This window comes from Macadamia integrifolia, unplaced genomic scaffold (assembly GCF_013358625.1).
Source record: "Macadamia integrifolia cultivar HAES 741 unplaced genomic scaffold, SCU_Mint_v3 scaffold1676, whole genome shotgun sequence".
NCBI classification, from domain to species: Eukaryota; Viridiplantae; Streptophyta; class Magnoliopsida; order Proteales; family Proteaceae; genus Macadamia; species Macadamia integrifolia.
In genome coordinates this window covers 31,587-51,242 of record NW_024868303.1, presented here as the reverse complement: position 1 = coordinate 51,242, position 19,656 = coordinate 31,587, and the positions used below count along the sequence as shown (strand labels likewise).

Genomic DNA, 19,656 nt, shown 5'->3' with positions numbered 1-19,656 from the left:
AGAGCTTGAACTGCTGTAGTGTGATCAGAAGACCAAGGAGGAGCCTTTTTTCACAAAAGCTGGTGAAGCAAAGAGGTGTGCTTGATTTGCTGAGGTAGAAACTCTGTCATATAATTGACTATCCCAAGAAACTGCTGAACTTGATTTTTTGTCAGAGGACCATCTGGGAATAATTGCAAAGAAGTGGCTATATGAGGCTGGAGATTATACTGTCCTTGTGAGATGGTAACGCCGAGAAAATCAATAGTAGGGACGCCAATTTGCATTTTCTTAAAAGAGAGCATGAGACCATAATCGTGAACAATTTTGTGAAATTGTTGGAGGAGTTGAAGATGATCCGTCTCATCTTTAGAAAAGAGAAGAATATCATCAATATAAATAAGAGCATGGTCTTGGATGGGTGCAAAGATTTTCATCATGGCTCTCTGGAAGATTGATGGGGCTGTCTTTAGGCCAAAAGGCACAACTGTCCATTGCATGTGGTAGCCTGGAACACAGAAAGCTGTTTTTGATCTATCTTCTGGAACTATCCCAAGTTGCCAAAAACCTGCTTTAAGGTCAAACTTGGAGAAGATATTGGCATGGGCCAACTGGAGAAGTAAGGCCGGGCAAGTTGGGAGTGAAAACTTATCATCAGCCAGAAAGAAATTTAAAAGCCGATAGTTGATCACCATTCTTAATTTGCCACGGACTTATTCTACTCATTTGTTAACATAAAATGCTTGGCATGCCCATGGGGAGAGAGTAGGTTCTAGAAGACCTTGAGACTGTAATTGGTGGATTTCTTGAACCGCTAGCGAAAGATGTTCTGGATTCATGCCTGGATGGCTGGCTTTTGTTGGATTAACATCTTCATTTTTCTTGAAGGGAAGTGTAATGAAGAAGTCAGGATTCTGCCATAAAGGATGGGAACATTTTGTGAGAAACTCTGTATGAGATTCTGCGAATGAGGTTGAAAGAATTTGTGCCTTGAATTCTTCAAACAGAGATGTTCCTGCAAAAAAAAGGTTAGAAATAGGGGACCAAGGAAGAAGTTGTTGTTTATACACAAGGCCTTGGGGAGTCCATCGGAGAGGGAGATGGCTAAGGACATCAAAACCTATGATAAGGTCTTTTCCTGGGAAACGGGTCCCTAAAACAGTATGGGTGAAGGACAGGGTTGGAAGAAGTTGGATTTTAATGGGATGTTTAGACACTAGGTTGATATGAAAATTTTCACCATTAGCTATCAGAAATGGTAAAGGGGGATCTTGAGTTTTCCAAAGGGATTTGGGAAGGACTTTTGGATTTAGAATAGTAGTAGCAGCTCCTGTGTCTAGGAAGGCTATTATTTTAATGGGTTTGGCATAAGGTTCTGGGATTAGTTGGACTGGAACATGAGGTAGAGAAACTGCTTGGCATAGAAGAGGAGAGGTTTGTGGACTTGTGTGGGAAGGAGAGGTAAAAGGAATAACCTAGTAAAGGGGATCAGATTCCTCGGACTCGGAAAGAGAACACTCTGGGTCTAAGTCGGTTACGGGGAAATCAATAGCAAAAAGGGAGAGATCTGTGGGTGATTCATGAAGGGAATACAAAGATTCTAGGTCTGCATCTTGAAGATCTTCATGGTGAAGAGAAGATAGCATATGCATGACCTTATCTTTTTTGCAAGACAGGGGACAAGTTTTTGTAAAATGTCCTGCTTTTCCACAGATATAGCAAGAAGTAGACTTTCCTCTGAATTGCTTTTTTCAAAGAAATCTCCATTTTTTCTTAAACTTTGGAGAACGGAAAGAGAACTTCTTTGTAAACTTTCTTTTCTGAGAGAAAGGTGGAAACCTTCTGTGGTGAGAAGAGTTCTTAGTAGAACAATCAAAGGACCGGTCACCTTTGCACTTGATCTTGAGGTAAGATATATCACAGGCAGAGGAGACTTTATCAGATCTATCTTGTAAATCTTTCCAAACCTTTTTTATGTTGCAAAGTTTATCAAGGGCAGTAAGAGCATAGCTGTAGAGTGAACCAATAGTACATAAGGCAAGCGGAATGTTCTGGTTTCTCAAGAACTGTTGTGTATCTGCACCAAGGGGTTCGGGAAGAGAATTCAAGAAGACTTGTTTGAGATTTTCATCATTAATACTGCCAATCTTATGGAAACGATCAGTCATCCTTGAGAAATGTTTGTCAAGATCTGATATGTTTAATGAGCAACACCTCATTTGAAGGAATTCATCACGGGCCTTTGATAAATCATTTGATACTGGGCCAAGAAATTCCTGATAGAGTGTGGTAATAAACTGCTCTCTGTGAGTTGGACAAGTTGGAGTTGTCTGTAAGGGTCAAGAGCTAAATACCATTCTCTGAGTTTTCCTTGGAGTCTTGCAACAAATTTAGACAAGACTGTGGCGGTGGAAGCGCCTTCATGAAGTAATTCTGCATTGATCCATGCATGAAAGTCTGCAATTCTGGATGCCTATTTAGGAACAGGTATATCATCAAGGGTAAAAAATTGTTTAGGGTCCTAGTTTTGGTATGGGGTATAAGGTGTGGGTGGAACAGGAATAGGATTTGGTCTAGGTGGATCCTCAGGATTATGAATTTCAAGGTCGTCATCCATTTCTGAAACATGAGGAGCAGTAGGACGGGGACCATCATTCATAAGTGAGGGAAGAGGATCTGTAATGGTAAGGTTTGTAAGGTTCTCAGATGAAGCATTTTCTGAGGGGGTAACAATAGTATAGATGGATTTGGGTGGTTGAGTATTTGCAGGGGTTGTAGCTGGTGAAGGTGCAGGCTGAGGATTAGGTGGTGGAATCAATACTGGAGGTGGCGGTGATGGGTAAGGAACAGGCATAGGATAGGGTGTAAAGGGAGGAGGTGTTGGTAGGGCATCTGCATATTCTTCTTCATAATCATCACTAAGATCCACAAAAAATGTAGTAGATGTCCATGCCGGAGGAAGTCTACCATGGGGTCTACCTCTAGTAGCTCTAGTCTTTTTAGGAAGAGAACGCTGTTGTCGTTGGAGTTTTTTGAGTTCTTCAATAGGGAAAGTCCTTAAAGAAGAGAAAACTGGCGGAGCAGGAGAGGCGTACATAGCAAATGGATCTTGTGGAACAATACTTGGAACTGTAACTGGAAGTGGTTGCTGTCTGCTTATTGCAAAAGAAGGAGGTTGTGGCCATTGTAAACTTTGAAGTTGGGCTTCAAGGTATCTGAGATGCTTTTCCTTTTGTCCAATAATGGCAAAAGCAGCAGAGGTATCTGCAACACTAGAAGCAATTCCAGCAAGTTCTGTATGCACATGATCAATTTCTCTGCGAAGAGACTGTAAGAGATGATCATGATGAGTTAAGGTACCATGGGTTTGTTGTGTTTGGGCCAAAATTCTTTCAGGATACTGGTTCTAGACCGTAGCATTTTCCGCCTGCCAATTCAAAGCTGCCTCTGCAGGAGAAATTTTTGAAGATTGACCCGTAGCACAGATCGAAGGTTTTACTTTCCAAATATGGCAAATACCATGAACATCTGAGCCGAAGTCATTAGGGTCTAGAAAAATCTTGAGGGGGGAAGAGGAAGAAGATCCTGGTGTGTACATGCAACAGGGAGGAATGATTGGAGGAGGAAAATCTGGTTTTTGTGGAGGCTTGCAGGTAGAGGGAGAAGATTTGGTGGTGGTAACCTCTTTTCCATATTTGACAAAGAAAGGATATTTGGAATCATCACTGAGGGGACCAACAGAGGAATCTCCTGAGTCATATCGTTCTTGTAGAAGTTGTTGGGAAGACTTTTGTCTGGAAGAACGTCGTGGAGGAGGCATATCATCCTCTGAATCTTGTAGACAAGCATCACAGTCACAAAGGTCAAAATATTTATGACCTATAACGGGATCTTGGAAGAAATAGATTGGGTCTCCCTTGGAATCAAAAGATTTAATAGGAATTTTTTCTTGAATCATACCGAAAGAGGTTGGGAAAGGAGAAAGACGGGTTTGAGGGTTTGGAGGAGGAAACCGGATTTCTACCTCACCATTAGGATGTCTGACATATTCTGGATCTGTAGACTGGACAGGTTCTGGAGGGGCTTGTGGCTGAGACTAAGCGACCTGTTGTTCATAGGCTGTAACCCAAGAAGAAGGGAGGAGACGAAGGAGTTCATCTCGTGAGATCTGTCGTGGGACATAGGTACAGCAAGGGACTTGGTTAGAGTCCATTGTGATGAACAAAGCATCTTCTGTATGGCCAGTAAGGAGATCAAAAGCATGATTTTGCAATCGATAGGCCATCTGGTAATGTAAAGAAGTAGCCTTAGCATTAGTATGCTGGGGAACACCAGTAATTTGGATCTGAAATTTAAGAGCAGTGGGGAGAAAAGGATCTGACAGTGGAATGTTAAAGTTAGGTACAGAGTCAAAAACACTGTTCCGGCGTTCAAGTTTGTCTGAACAGTAGCGATTACGGCATGTTGATACCGCAAAAATCGACTGTCAAGGAGGGCTACGCAGGAAACGACGGGAAGTCCTTTTCTACCATGAAAAGAGAGAGCAAACTTAATGGCTCCAAGATGGAGATGAGTACAGCCTTGCTAGATCCACTGAAGGATTAACTCCAGAGGTATCTCAAGAGTGAAGAGTTGTTCTATTTCAGTAGCGGGGACTTGGAATTGATCAAAGCGAGAGGCTTGAACCAATTCTTTCAGAGGTGGAGTCTTTCTAGGTTTAAGAAGAGTTGTCCATTTTGAAGGAGTTGGGGTCTTTGGGAAGACAGTGTAAGGATTCAAAAGTGGTGTAGGAGTAACAGGAAGAACTTGATCATCGGGGATATAAGAAAGTTCATACAGGTAATCTAAAGAGGAGGAAGATGAAGAATGAGAAGACGAAGACCGTCGAGGAGAAGAAAAAAGAGAAGAAGAGGGTGAAGTCATAATGTTTCAATAAAAAGAAAGGGCTTGATCCAAATCTGAACCATCACCACCCATCGGAGAAATTGTACTAGGTAAGGACACAGCTAGTCGAGGCCGATCAAGAACCCCCCTGATCATAGTACCTATCTGCAGAGCAACCCAAGCCAAAAAGGGCACTGAACGGCATCCTTAGCCTGAAAGCCCACCACGCTCAAGGGTCTTTTTCTGCCAGAAGGAACCATAAGCAGGGATTACTTGCAAAAGGGCATGGCCTAGACGGTATCCTTAGCTAAAACAGGTTCAATCCGAGAGAAGGCGATAGCCAGAGAAGGAGTTTAACTGGAGAAGGGGAAGGGAATTGCTGGCTCTGATACCATTCTTTCTGAACCACAGATGTTCAAACACCCCGTTATCTTTATTAAGATTATAACGCTCTATTTATAGAGCATTATAAGCAATAACAACAGTGGATCCATGATCCAATACATAAAGTAACTTTGTACAAAGCACGAGGACACAAAGCACGAGGAGATAATACATTGGATTCTCCTTACAAAAGGACAAAACTTTAAACAAACTTCAAACCCAAGATGATAAGATCATATAATTATTGATAAGATCATATAATTATGTAGGACCAACCACTAACTGCTATCAACACTGTCGAAGCTACTGGCTGGGTAATAGCTGGCAGTATCGATTAACCAGTCATTGTAGGCATCGAGTAGCTGGTCAATACGTGGATCAGTGAGTCTGCCTGTTTGATGGAGTTCCCATGCAGTATCAAGGCGGAGGAGAAGTGGGGCTGGAACTTGTCTTGGGGAAATGTCATTAGCACAGATTTGGGTTTAGCCCTTTTCTTTCTCCCTCAAAACCGGCTTATCAGGAGAAGGCGCCCAGGGACTTAAGTATAGACCGTGGACGGGATCCACAAGCAATGTGGGACTAAACTCCTTACGCAGAAGATAGACGCGCACTCACTCTCCCCCGGTCCTCGCGCATCTATCTCTTGCGTAAGGAGTTTAGTCCCACATCGCTCGTGGATCCCATCCGCGGTCTATACTTAAGTCCCTGGGCACCTTCTCCTGATAAGCCGGTTTTGAGGGAGAAAGAAAAGGGTTAAACCTAGATCTGGTATCAGAGCCAGGCGGACCGGGGGAGAGTGAGTGCGCGTCTATCTCCTGCGTAAGGAGTTTAGTCCCACATCGCTCATGGATCCCGTCCGCGGTCTATACTTAAGTCCCTGGGCGCCTTCTCCTGATAAGCCGGTTTTGAGGGAGAAAGAAAAGGGCTAAACCCAGATCCTTGGAAGGGTGTTGAAGATATTAGCCATCTCTTTTTCTCCTACCCCTTTTCTTCCTCTGTCTGGAAAAGGGTCCTTAGCAGATGCTAGCTATCCCGCAAAATTATTCTCCCCTTGAGTAAAGAATGGATCTGGGTTGATATGACTTTTGGTGATTCCTCCATTTGTGACACGGCAGGGAAATTAGACTTTTGTGCTACCATTAACCATCTTTGAATGGAGCACAATCTTCGTAGATGGACTTCCAACTCTCTCTCCTTCGAGAAGATTTGGAAAGCCATATATTTTTATGTAAGCTCCAAACTTGAATGCATCCGTCATCATAGGATTATTGACCCCCCAAAGGATTAGGCTCATTGTTTTTTCCTGGGGTCTTCCCCTTTCTATCCTATCCCCCTCCCCTTTATGTGCCCCACCCCCTTAGGTCCCATTTGGCTGTATTTTGGTTGGGGGTTCCCCCTTTTTAAGTTTTTCTACCGTCCCTTAGGGTATGGCATTTGGGTTGCATTCCCCCCTTGTATATTCTAAAATTTCTTAATAATTTAGAAAATGGTCCATCATAACAAGTCAATGGATATAATTAGACTAATCCTTCACCCAAAGAGAGTTTTTGTTTCAAGAATCCAGTTTCTTTGAGAATTTCGACCATGGATGGGGTCCAACAGTCAAAGTATTGCAGATTACCCCTCAAGTGGATCCATGATACAACAAAGGCCATCCACTCATACCCTAAAATCCTTAACATGTTTACCTCATTAACTTACATAAGCAATTATTCACGTTAAGGAGCCTCGTCCGACTTCAACCAATGAGAAAAGACAGTAGATATCAAAATGAGGCTACGTCAGTCAAGAAGAATAAAACATCTCATTTTGTACTTCAATAGTGTTTTAAGCTATGAGGCACGCTTTAGGTGGATTCATCTCAGAGTTGTGGATGGTTCGTTAATAATAATAAGAATACAAAATAGAAACAGAGCTATCTCAGGTTTGCACCAAATGAAACCATTTCAATTATTCAGTTAAATAATAATTACGACTTCAGGTGCGCACTGTAGGCGTTAACCTGCCAAGTCCTCTGAAGAACCAAAATTAAAATGGCTTCACTTCAGGAGGCAACCAATTTTACCCTAACTCATTACGTTAAATTCCTATCATCAAAGCAAAATTCTCTCTCCCCCCCCCCCCTTTTTCTTTTTTTTTTTTGGGAGGGGGGGTGGGGGGGGGGCGTGGTGGGGAGAGGTGGAGATCAATGCAACGGTGTCGAATTCTTGGCATTTCAAAATTCAACAACGACATCAAAATAAAATAAGTAATCCAAAACGAGTAAGTATATCCATATGGAGAGATGAAAATCTTACAATGCCAGGATTCTCATTAGGATCTCGCTTGTACATCTGGACGTATTGGTCCCTCAAGAGCAAGAAGCGGAGATGGCAATAATCATGGCCGATGGAATTGGCGCCGAGATGATAGACCCAACCAGAGTACTCGAACCTCCCTTTCTCTTCCAAGCTGTACTCCAATTCTTCCTTATCAGAGCCTTCACCGGCTGCCATTTTGGACAGCGACGGCGACGACATCTACGCTGAGCCTCTCCGCTCACCCCCTCTACCTATTATACTTTCAGTAAACTCTTCTCCGTTTTCAGACGAGACACTGTGAGCCTATGTGTTCTCTTTCAGATTCATCAGAGATCAGAGATATGGAGAGAGCGAGAAAGAAAGAGAGAAAGCACCGGAAGAGACATGAAGCTTTTCTTAGATGGCTTCGAATTGAATTGAGATCGACGATCAACAATAGTTCAATAGAGAAAATTAAGCGGGAAACACCGGAAAAAAATGCGTCTAATGAGAGTAACCGGTAACGTGTCTTTGAACCGTCCATGGTTTCTTTGACACTCTAGTGTCCAGGAACAACAGAGTCGAAGAGAGACTCGAAATGGCAAATGGCAAATGCCCACTCTACGGAGTACAAATCAGTAATTTTACTTTTTAATACACTTGGCAGGTAGGGAATGAGGGTGGCCATGAAGTTAGGTATTATTTACATGAACCATCATCCTGGTTGAACCAAATTCCCCGGCTATATTGTAGGCAAAACTAGTCAACGTTGTGTGAATTGGAAATGGATTCATCCCAAGTCCAACCGGGTTGGATTGGGTTGGGTCTGTCCAGCCCAAAAACTAATGGAATGGTGTTGACATAGGGGATGCAAATTTGGGAAAATCCAGTTGCAATTAAAGTTGGTGAAAAAGAAGTTATAACTTTAACTTACCAAAAGGATTGGGTAGGATGGATTTATCCCTATTTCAAAAAAAAAAAAAAAGGTATTTTGACTATTTTACCTTTATACCTTATCAGTGGATTGATACTAGATCAGTTAGGATCGGGGATTGGGGATCAGCAAAGACCGATATCAATATGATTCAAGTGATCCTATCCAATCCAATTTTTAATACTGGTGACATAGTTAGGTATTATTTATCTAAACCACCGTCCTGGTTGAACCAAATTCCCAGCTATATTATAGGTAGACGCAGAGCCAAGTTTTTTTTTTTTTTAAGAAGCAGAGCTTATACACATAAAACTAATCACCTAGCAAGATGTCAACACGTGGCGACTGATCACTCATTAAAAAAGGAACTAGAAGCGTCCATAAGAAGCTAGCAAATTCGAAAAACAGGACTCGAGGTAGATCCAACCCCTCTCCCATGGCAAAGTCATAATAGGACTCTACCGCATCTAGGTAAGAGGGCAAAACGTCTCCTCAGACGACAAGAATATCCTGTAGGAGACTTACGGGATATGATCCTCTAAATTGTCCCAAAGCTTATCAAAATAGGACATGTCCTAGCAAGACTCTACGGGGATTGTTCCTATAAAAAGGAGGGAAAGGACCAAGCATAGATAAGTTCACTATCTCGCTCACTATTATGCTATTACTATTGTTGCACGGGTTTCCAACTTAGGCGTCGAACGACTAATCCCGGAGCCATCTCCAGGCCTCTACCTTCTATGCCATTGCAAGACAGACGTCCGATCTCTAAAGGATTCTTGGCAGCAATAGATTGGCACCGTCTGTGGGAACGTGAGAGTAATAAATGTGTGGGTATGGTGAAATAAACATACCAGAGGAAGGCAACACAAGCATGTAACATGAATGCTGAAGAACCCCCGATCCCCCAATTAACTCCGACTGTTGTGGGCAAGGGACAAAAAAATAACAACTAGGGAGGAATGCGGCAATCGCAAGACCCCCGAGATGGACATAGATACCCAAGGAGATGAGACCCGGTACTCACTGAGTTGAATAGACTGCCAGTCGTATCTTCCTTTTCAAACCAATCATGAGACGATTTATACTACGCTATTGTTTCTTTGATTCGACAGCGCACAAGGGAATTTTAATTAGTACAGGTGTAAAGAAGAAAGCGATCCATAGAGGAGAGGGGGAATTCTTCTTCCTTTGAAGCGGATCACCAGGGCTTGTCTTTGTCACGCCCGAAGGAGGCATAATTTGACATTCTATATCCCTGACAGAAGCCATGACCAATAAGGACCCTATTAGCAACCAATAGGCCAGGAGCTTCAACTGAAGCCGAGGAGCTATAATAAGAAGAATCCAACTAGAAAGTGGTTCTTGCTCTGGTTTCAGGGATGTCCAATTAGGGCCCAAGCCACTGCCTATTCCGGCCAGAGAACAAGCACCTATCACAAGGGCTCAGCTCGATGCGCTTTAAATGAAGTATAACCGATTAGCAGACATGATGCGGGAGGTCTCAAAAGCTGTGACCTAGATGAGCAACAGGACGGCAAGAGACCTTAGCATCCAGTCGAAGCAGGCCCGAGACGAAGACCATAGCAGCTCAGGGTCGGTCAAGTCCAAGCAGAATCCTCGTAAGCTGAGAAGCGAACGAGAAACCAACACACAAGGAAAAGGTTCAACACACCCCGGGCGCAAGACAAAAAGAACCACGTAGCCAGGGGGAAAGCTACCACGGGCTGAAGCAAATGATTCTTGACCTCAAAGACAGAATCCGAAAAGTTGCGGATAACCAAGCGGGAACACACAAGCTAGACCTCACTAATGATATGGCTTTAGCTGGCTAATTCATGAGGGATCTGCTCCCGACTGGGTTCTGTATGCACAAGTACGGCACTTATGATGGAACGGAATCTGAAAGGATTCAAGGTTGTGATGCAGTTCTATCGACTCTCAAAGAACATCATGTATCATGCACTCCCTTTGACGTTTAGAGCGGTTGCGAGATCGTGGTATAACCGCCTGCCTCCTAATTTGATCCATAGCTTCAACGAGTTAAGCTACGCCTTCATATAAGGTTTCTTGAGCAACCAACCCCTTCAAAAGACCACGGTCAATTTGCTGAATGTCAAGCAATGCCCAAGGGAATCCCTGCGGGATTACATAAAACGCTTTCACAAGGAAAAGCTCGAAATTAGAGGTTGGACGCGAAGGAGGAATTCATAGAGAGTTGAAAAGTTCCCTGGAAAAGCGTGCACCAAGGACCCTGTCCAAGCTGAAAGCCCGATGCGAGAACTACATCAACATCGAAGAGACACTCGAGTCCGACAAAGAGGCTGAGGTAAAGATGGGAAAGAAGCTGGCTTCAAGAGAAGAAAATAATGCTTCCGAAGGGAAGAGGTAGTTAAAAACGTGTCCGCTTGCCCAATCCACCAAAGAAGTTTGAAAGATACACCCCTCTCAACCGAAAAGGGACTGAAGTATTGATCCAAATAAAAGATTCTTCAGATGCTTAAGTCCTCACATGGCCAGGAAAAATGGAACGACACCCCAAAAGGCGTAACATAAACAAATATTGCCACTTCCATAGAGATCATGGTCATGACACAAAAGGCTGCTGGCACTTGAAGGGCGAGATAGAAAGTATGATCCAGAGAGGATACCTGGGCCAATTTGTAGACCAGGAGAAGGAGGACTAGCCAATATAAGAGATGATCGAAGAGACAGTAGGAACGATCATCAAGGAGGGGGAAGAGGTTGTCATGAAAGGAGAGTATCAGGTTGCAGGGATGACCAAGAGGGAGGAAGAAGTCGAACACCCAAGAGGGCTGAACCACATCCCCAAATGACCATGGCACTCCAACCTGAGTTATAGCCACCATTGGCGGAGGACTGGCAGCAGGAGAGAGTTCTGTCTCAGCTGAAAGGCCAAAGCCTATGCCATAAGTGTACATGTGACCGAATGGTCAAATAAGAAAATGAAAATGAGGTCAGTAATCTTCTTTTGGGATGATGACCTAGAAAGCATACAGACGCCCCATGATGACACCTTGGTAATAACTATGACAATAGCTGATTGTGAGGTAAAAAGGATCATATTGGATAAAGGAAGTTCAGCTAATATCTTATTCCTCAAAGCCTAAAAAGATGGGCATAGGTAAAAAAAATGTTGAAGAAAGTTAAGCACCTGCTACAGGGGTTTTCTGGAGCCTCAGTAAAAGTCAAAGGATCAATCGAGTTGCTAGTAAGGGCCGAAATAAGGGACCACCAAACAACGATTATGATTAACTTCTTCTTAGTCAACATAACTTTCACATACAACTCCATACTTGGAAGAGTCAGCTTGAACCTACTAAAAGCCATTGTCTCCACACCACATCTCAAAATGAAGTTTCTGACGAAAAAAGGGATTGCATCATTTTAAATTATGAACGTAATGAGCCCAATATCCAATATGTTCAGGAGAACTCCTCATCTTTTAAAATTACCATCATACCTCTATACTTCTCTTCTCAAACTTGCTCAAGTCCTCCCTTTTCCAATTATTCTTTGATGCTCAATCTTGTCATCTTGCCCTTGATTAGATGTGAGTCGATCCATGGGTAAACCGGTGTCTAGATTGTATTGAATCCTCCCATATAGCATATTTTATGCGTATGACCTTGTAACCTAGAAATGTGAGAAAATCACATTATGTAATCTCTTTTATTATCAATCTATAATCGAAATGCTTAATTAAAATGGTAATAGATGTTTATAAAGTATGACCTAATCAATTATGAAAAGAGGAGGTCGATCTTTGCCAATTGTCTCTCTCAACTTAGGTAAGACTTCATTAATATTGTTATGGGTTTGATCATGAGGTAAATTTGAAATCCCAACAACTGTTTGCTGAATATGCTTTTTTATTTATGTTCTTCTTTTTTTTTATTAAAAGGAATTCAAGAATAACCTTTGTTTCCCTTAAACCATGGCTTTAAACAGTGGACTAAGATTAGGCTTTAAGATATTGACCTCTTCTGAATATGTCATTTTGAAATCAGGTTGGAATTCTTTCCCAGATGTAATTATATATCGATCTCATCATCTGAAACATGTTTCATTGGACCTTTGTTGTTTTTGCTTCTCGACTTAAGAGAAATTTTATTTGATTTATATTTTATATTAGAATTATTGTAATCACCTTTTTTTTTTGCTGCGAATGACAGGTATCCAAGCCTTCGACCTGACTAGTCCCATCGGCCCATATTGACCCCACAATAGTATGGGACCGAATCATACCGAGGTTGAATGAAAACTATTCAACTTTCATTGAAAGCAGTGAAAAATACTAAACACCCCCGTGTGAGTAGCCCAAGGGGTGCCTAGTGGGATTCGAAATTAGGACGTCTGAATTTACGGCTCATACCAAGTTCTTTGCTCACCAACTGCACTACCCCCTTGGGTTAAATTCTTGTAATCACCTACTACTACATACTCTGCCATGAAAGATATATAGAAGCAGATGAGAAATTTATTTGATTTATAATTTTCATATGAGAAATCTTGTAATTACCTGTTACTACATACTCTGCCTAGAAAGATATATATAACCACAGATACTATCTACCATAGACTAACATTGATTAATTCATCTGTTGATTTGATTGTATAGAAGTGCTTCCTTCTAAGATAAATCCTTTTCTCTCCCCTCCTCTCTATTTATTGTTTTCTTTGAAGTTCTATGGTAGAACATCAATGATGGACCATAACAAGACTCATGTACATGATTTTTATGACAAATAGGTATCTTCAACTATAGAACTATTGCAACATGTTGGTCATATGTTCAAAACTTGGAAACAACCTCTCTTGCGAAGCAGGGGGTACGACTGCGTACATTTTCCCATCCCAGACCTTGCAGTAGTAGGAGCCTTGTGCACTAGGTTGCTCTTTTTTTAGGTATCTTCAATTGTGAAATATACTACAAACTCTATGGATATGAGTGAAGGTCTTGATTTACTTACGGTGTTATTGTTTTCAATTAATTCAAGATTGATTTTGGGTTTCCCATATTTGAAACATTTTTTTTAATAAGAAAAACTAGCACTAATTATCTAAAATATTTACATTGTCTTGATATTGTCCATACCCACTATTTCTATTGGCAGATTTACAAGCTAATTCAATACCAAGTCCATAGCTGAGTGGCTTCCCACTTCTTTATGAAGGAACATTATACAGACCTTGACAATTCTTTGATCATGTGGAAGGTTACAAAATGCAGAAGAAGTCATTCTCCCTTAGTAGATTGTGGAATAAGATGAAGTAATTCCCTATTTGAGATTCAAACTTCATGTATATTCTATCCTCCTGTAGTTGCTATCTTCAGTCCTTCCAAAATACCTTCCGCTTCCATTGCTTCTCTTATATGTTTCAAATTTGAATCAAAGATCAAACTTATGTGTTTGTGTGTGTGATGATGATGATGACCGTTTGTTTTGAAACATTGAGTTAATCCAAGATCCAAAACTGGATAAAAATTGATAATACGTATGGATTGTCATCTACACTGAAAAAGATAAATATGAGATAATAAATGGAAAGAACTATAATCCACCAATGGTAGTATCCATCATAGGCACATTCCTGAAATAGGCTTCGGTTCAATGCTTCTTGATCAAGACAAAATACTGCTATATAACTTACAAAACAGAAACTAAAACAGAAAAGGAAGGATATGAAAAAGTATACTAACACTTTGAGCTCCATAGATGCCACAAAAATGTTTTAAATAGCAAGTTAGCAACACGTTTTACTATTTCCCATCAATAACCATGCTCAATTTAAATTATATTTAACTCCATTTAACCAATCAAAAGTGTTAAATGGAAAGTAAACGGGTGTCTGGGATTACCTCACTATAGCTTTCCTCATAGCGGAATGGATCGGGTTGCACCATGCGTCAATCCACACGAACAACGACTAATGAAATGTTGCAGTGATCTAGCCAGACAATATTCCACCCTCCAAATCCAAGGATTGCAATGGAGATCCTTGGAGACACACACTCTCAACTAGGAGAGACAGAAGAGAATAGGGAGAAAGAGATTATGTCAAAACCTTAATTGGCTTTTTGGCCAAGATCCTCTTATTTATAGAGAATTGGCTAGATAGGGTTCCCAATCCTAGTGGGAACCAGGTCGAAACCCAGTCCGACCCATATTAATTAACAAAAAGCATTATGAGAAAAGAGGGAGAAAACTTGGGGTTCTTTTTCTCTGGAAGGGAGAAGAATATTGAGGTTAGGTAGAGTTTCTCAAAGAAGGAGATGGAGATTTTGATTGCAAGTTTCCACCATCTGTAAAGCCTATCTTGGAAAGCCGCCATAAGCGATAGCAAGCCTCTGTTTCAGTTGAGAAAGTATTTTGAACTTCAAATCAATCTCAAATAAAAAAACCCTAGACAACATCAAAATTTGATAACAATTGCACATTACCAAATAGATTATAGATGAGAGAGAGAGAGAGAGAGAGAGAGAGAGAGAGAGAGAGAGAGAGAGAGAGAGAGAGAGAGATCGTAGGGAAGGGGGTGGGTTGAGAAACCTCAAGCACTTTCTACTAGCGACTTTGCATTGGAGAGTCGAAGGAGAGAGGAGAGATGAGGCTACCGTTTCTCTCACAAACAATAGAGGGAGAATGAAGATAGGGAATCGAAGGAGTGGGGAATAAGGGAAGAAAAAGGTTATGAGAGAGTAAAAATAGATAAATAAAAAAAGAGAGGAAATTATAGTGACCTCCCCTGAAGAATCTAACAAGAACATTGCACCCCTACATGAAGAAAGTATTGCTAAGTAATCCATTCCGTTAGCGTTTAGCTGTTAAGTTATAACTTCCTCAATTTGTATTTTCAAAATGAATTAAGTACCCTTACTAGTACTTAAGTTACCAAACTACCCTCATAATTTTTCTCCCCTAAATCGAAGGAATGAAAAACCAATGAAGAGCCCACATCGACCAGAGTTCTCCCCTAATCTGAAGAACCCTAAATCGTAGGAGTCTCATGCGATTCTGTTAGTGTTACGGAATCTATTTGGTGCCTACGTCGTCAAACTCTTAATCGATTTGGTGCCTGCGAGAAGAACTCTTATCGATTTGGTGCTCGCGATTCCTCTCAGTTGAAGAACTCTAAGTTGAAGGTGATTCTCTTCTAGTGTTACAGAGTTGGAGCGATTTCTCTCAGTAAAAGAACCGTAAGTCCAAGGTGATTCTCTTCTAGTGTTTATGCGGTGCAATTTCTCTCAGTCGAAGAACCCTAAAAGGAAGGTTGTTGTGTTCAACCAGCGCCATTGATTCATTGTCATTCCCTTCCCCATTGTTATTTCTGTAAGTCTTTCACCTCATCTCTCTTTGCTATTAACTGTTGTGTTCAACCAACGCCATTGATTAACCCTAAATTTGTTTTACTTCAACTATAGGTGAAGGAAGAACCAACCTGATTTGAGAAGTTCTAAAGAAGCAGGTAATTTCTTGGATTCCATTTTGAAGCACAATATGAATGGACATGTTCTTTTCATTCCATTTTGAAACAAATTCTGGGATTTCATTCTCTATTTTATGAATGAACATGTTCTTCCTGATTTGTATGTTAAATACAAAATTGTAATGGGATAATTGTTCTTTACTCTATTTATGCAGTGGTGCCTTCAAATATGGATATGAGAGTTTTAGTGTTTTTATAATTATGATGGGATGACTGTTGAGAGATTAGTGGACCCAAATAAATTAGTGGAAATGGTAAATGATATTTACAATACAGTTATTGTGCATGCTGCCCTTGTAGGACACAAAGTGAGATTCAATGTCAAATGTTTATTACAAGATGGAAAAACTGAGTTTGAAGTGCATGATGACAATATGTTTTGAAGTTGTTTCCTTTGAATGAAAAACTGAATTGCATTGATTTGCATGTGTGTAACCTATCTATGGATAAGTACCCAACCAAGGACTACACCATTAATGGTTACCTTGAGTACTGTAGTTACCAAGGATATGCAAACTAGTATGGAATTCCAACATAGTAGGATTAATGTTGTTGGCACTGATGAATACACCATTAATGCTGTGAATACTGGGACTTCTAGGCATGAAAAGGAACCTGTTATGTTGAGTGGTACTCCATCCAGGGATTTGATTGTGCCATTTGGTACTAGTGGAACCACTACTGCAATTAGAAGAGCTAATAGTAGGTCTCTTCATACTATTGGAACTAAATTCACAGCCCATTGGGGTTGCTAGTAACATTGCATCCATTTCTAACAATGACACTATGGAAACTGATTTTGAATTGAATGATGATGATGAGGAGGATAGTGATTTTGAATGTGAAGAAGATTATGAAAAAGAAATTTGTGAAAGTGATGAGGATGATACATCACTTGATGAGGATTATGCACAGGATGATTTAAGAGAAGGCTATGATGTAGATGGCACAGAGGATGGTGGAAATATGTCATATTACAACTCAGATGACTGTCCTCCACCAGATTGCAGACAGTATCACATGAATGAAGCTGGGAGAGTACACTTGAAAGCAGGACAAATGTTTCATGATGTGGACCATTTTAGGAGTGTCCTACAGGATTATATTATACAAGAGGGTTTTAAAGTTTTGAGGCCAAAAGATGAGAAGGCCAGAGTGACAGTTATTTGTGCAGGTGATCGATGCAAATGGAGGATTCATGCCTCACCTATTGAGGAAAAGGATACATATATGATCAAGTCATTAACTCCTGGGCATTCATGTGTGAAAGTTACTAAAAATCCAAATGTAACTTCAACTTGGATTGCAAAGACACTTGCTGACAGGATAAGGATAGAGCTTGAGATGAATACTAAAATCATGGTGACAAATTTATGAGAGACTTATGATATTAAAGTAAACAGAATGCAATGCTATAGGGCGGGATTGAGAGCTAAGGTAGAACATAAAGGTAGCCATCTGAAGTCATATACAAGATTGCACAGGTATGGTGAGGTATTGAGAGAGAGGAACCCGGGCACTGTGTTCAAGATACAATATTATGATAGATATGACTTGAGAAGAAACCATGTTTTTAAAAGGGCATTTGTTTGCATTGAAGTATGTAAGGGAGGATTTCTGATTGGTTGCAGACCCTTCTTAGGTATAGATGGCTATCATTTGAAAGGCAGATATGGTGGAGTATTGTTGGTTGCAGTTTTAGTTGATGGGAACAATGGACTGTTTCTGATTGCATTTGGTGTGGTGGAAATAGAGAACAAGGAATGTTGGTTGTGGTTTCTTTACAATTTGTATATTGCCTTGCAATTGGATGGGAATGAGAATGGTCTGACATTCATGCCAGACAAGCGAAAGGTATGATTCTTAGAACTTTAAGTAGCAAAATTTTTGTATAAATTCAATTAACAAATAACATATGCTTAATTTATCAAATGTTTGCATTGACTTGTGTAGGGACTTGCAGATGCAATTGTTGATATCTTTCTAGGAGCACGTCATAGGAATTGCAGCAAGCATCTCTACTGCAATTTCAAAGGGAACATATCCTGGACTACTGTTGAAGTCTCTTTTTTGGACTGCATCTAGGGCTCCTAATGAATGTATTTTCCATAAAGCAATGAAACAGATAAAGGATACCAACACTGGTGCATTTGACTGGTTGTCCAAGGTTAATCCATCTACATGGTCAAGACACGCATTTGATTTCAAGTCCAAGAGTGATCATATCACCAATAACATGATAGAGTGTTTCAACCAATGGATAGGATGTTTGAGAACAAAGCCAATCTTGACTTTGATTGACCACCTCAGATTTAAATTGATGAAAAGAATGCAGAAAAGGTATGAGAATTCTTTCAGCTTTGTGGGTAAAGTAACTCCAAATATAATGAAGAAGTTGAGAATAGTTAAGGAAGATTCAAGATTCTGTACTACTCTGGCAGCTAGTCAGGATGAGTTTGAAGTAATAGAAGGTAGGTCAAGGTTTGTTGTTTGTTTGAGAGCTGGGACCTATAGTTTTCAAGTATAGGATGCAACAGAGATACCTTGTAAGCATGTGGCAGCAACCATCTCATGTAATTGGGGAAATCTTGAAGATTACTGTGACATTCTATAGTATAGTCTATACAGGCTTGCCCACAGGGAGATAATTCATCTTATGCTAGATCTTGACCTATTGAAAACTGATATTGGACAAGGTGTGGTACAACCTCCTCCGCTGAAGATGCTTCCAGGTAGACCCAAAAAAAATAGGAAGAGGGAACTTGGTGAAGCAGCTCCACTAGAATTCAGGAAGAAATCTTCTACAATTAGGTGTGACATATGTAAATTGGAATGACATAACAAAAGAACTTGTCAAAGAGATTCTGACCAACCAGTTCCTAAAAATAAGGTATTATACTACAAAGCACTTCCACCCATAATCATCATATAGCATGTTCTAGTATATACAATATTCATATTTTCTTGTGCAGAGGAAGCAAACAAATATAGAGGAAGTGGAAGAAATCAATACTTCTCAAAGATTCACAAGGTCTCAGACATCTTCTACGGCCACCAATGATACAGCCCGGCAAAGAAAAGAGAAAAAATGGCTGCTGAGAGGGCAAGGAGGGTAGCAAGAAAGAATGGTGCTGGAGCTAGAGCTGGTGGTGCTAGAGTTGGTGGTGCTGAAGCTGGTGGTTCAGGAGCTGGTGGTTCAAGATCTGGAGTTGGTGGTTCAGGAGTTGGAGTTGGTTTTCATGGTTCAGGAGCTGGTGGTTCAGGAGCTGGTGGCAATGACAGAGTTGACCCATATTTTGGATGAGATAATAGACTCATATTTTGATGTTTGAAAATATTAGCAGTTGTAATACCAGTATACAGTATACATGGTTATGTAATCCTGATTTTCGAAGGATATGGTCAATCTTGACTTTTTTGGTTTGCTTCTTTGGATGTTTAAGAATTGTGAACTTCTTGATATCAGTATGCAGCATGCATGGCTATGTAATCTTGTTTGGATGTTGGTGATATTTTGGTAATATCAGTATGCATTGTTATTTATGAACTCATCTGTTTCCGAATTGATACTGGAGTGAATTCTAATATAGGTTTGCTTGTTTGCATGTTTAAAAATTGTGAACTTCTCATATAGTGTTTCAAACTGAATTCTCATCTAGGTTGTGTGTGTACGTCACAAGGGAATAG

At 40.6% G+C, this 19,656-nt stretch overlaps 1 protein-coding gene and 1 long non-coding RNA gene across 11 annotated transcripts in view; one reads left to right on the top strand and one right to left on the bottom strand.

The window, feature by feature from the left end:
* Positions 1–8,107, bottom strand: part of LOC122064519 (protein ENHANCED DISEASE RESISTANCE 2-like) — an 88,190-nt gene extending 80,083 nt beyond the window's left edge. For 4 of the 10 annotated variants that reach the window (XR_006135738.1, XR_006135737.1, XM_042628228.1 and 1 more), the window contains exon 1: positions 7,545–8,106. Coding sequence is in view for 7 of the 10 variants with exons in the window: in XM_042628228.1 (XP_042484162.1) it covers positions 7,545–7,766 (222 nt within the window). In the remaining 3 variants the exon portion in view is untranslated. Of the gene's footprint in view, positions 1–7,544 lie in introns of all 10 variants that reach the window. The other 6 variants (XR_006135739.1, XM_042628230.1, XM_042628229.1 and 3 more) reach the window with 4 other exon arrangements.
* A 7,347-nt stretch (positions 8,108–15,454) lies between these two features.
* On the top strand, positions 15,455–19,512 carry LOC122064520. Its single transcript, XR_006135740.1, has 5 exons — positions 15,455–15,812; positions 15,905–15,948; positions 16,125–17,823; positions 17,923–18,859; positions 18,942–19,512. It is a non-coding gene; the product is annotated as an uncharacterized LOC122064520 (long non-coding RNA).
* The last annotated feature ends 144 nt before the right edge of the window (positions 19,513–19,656 follow it).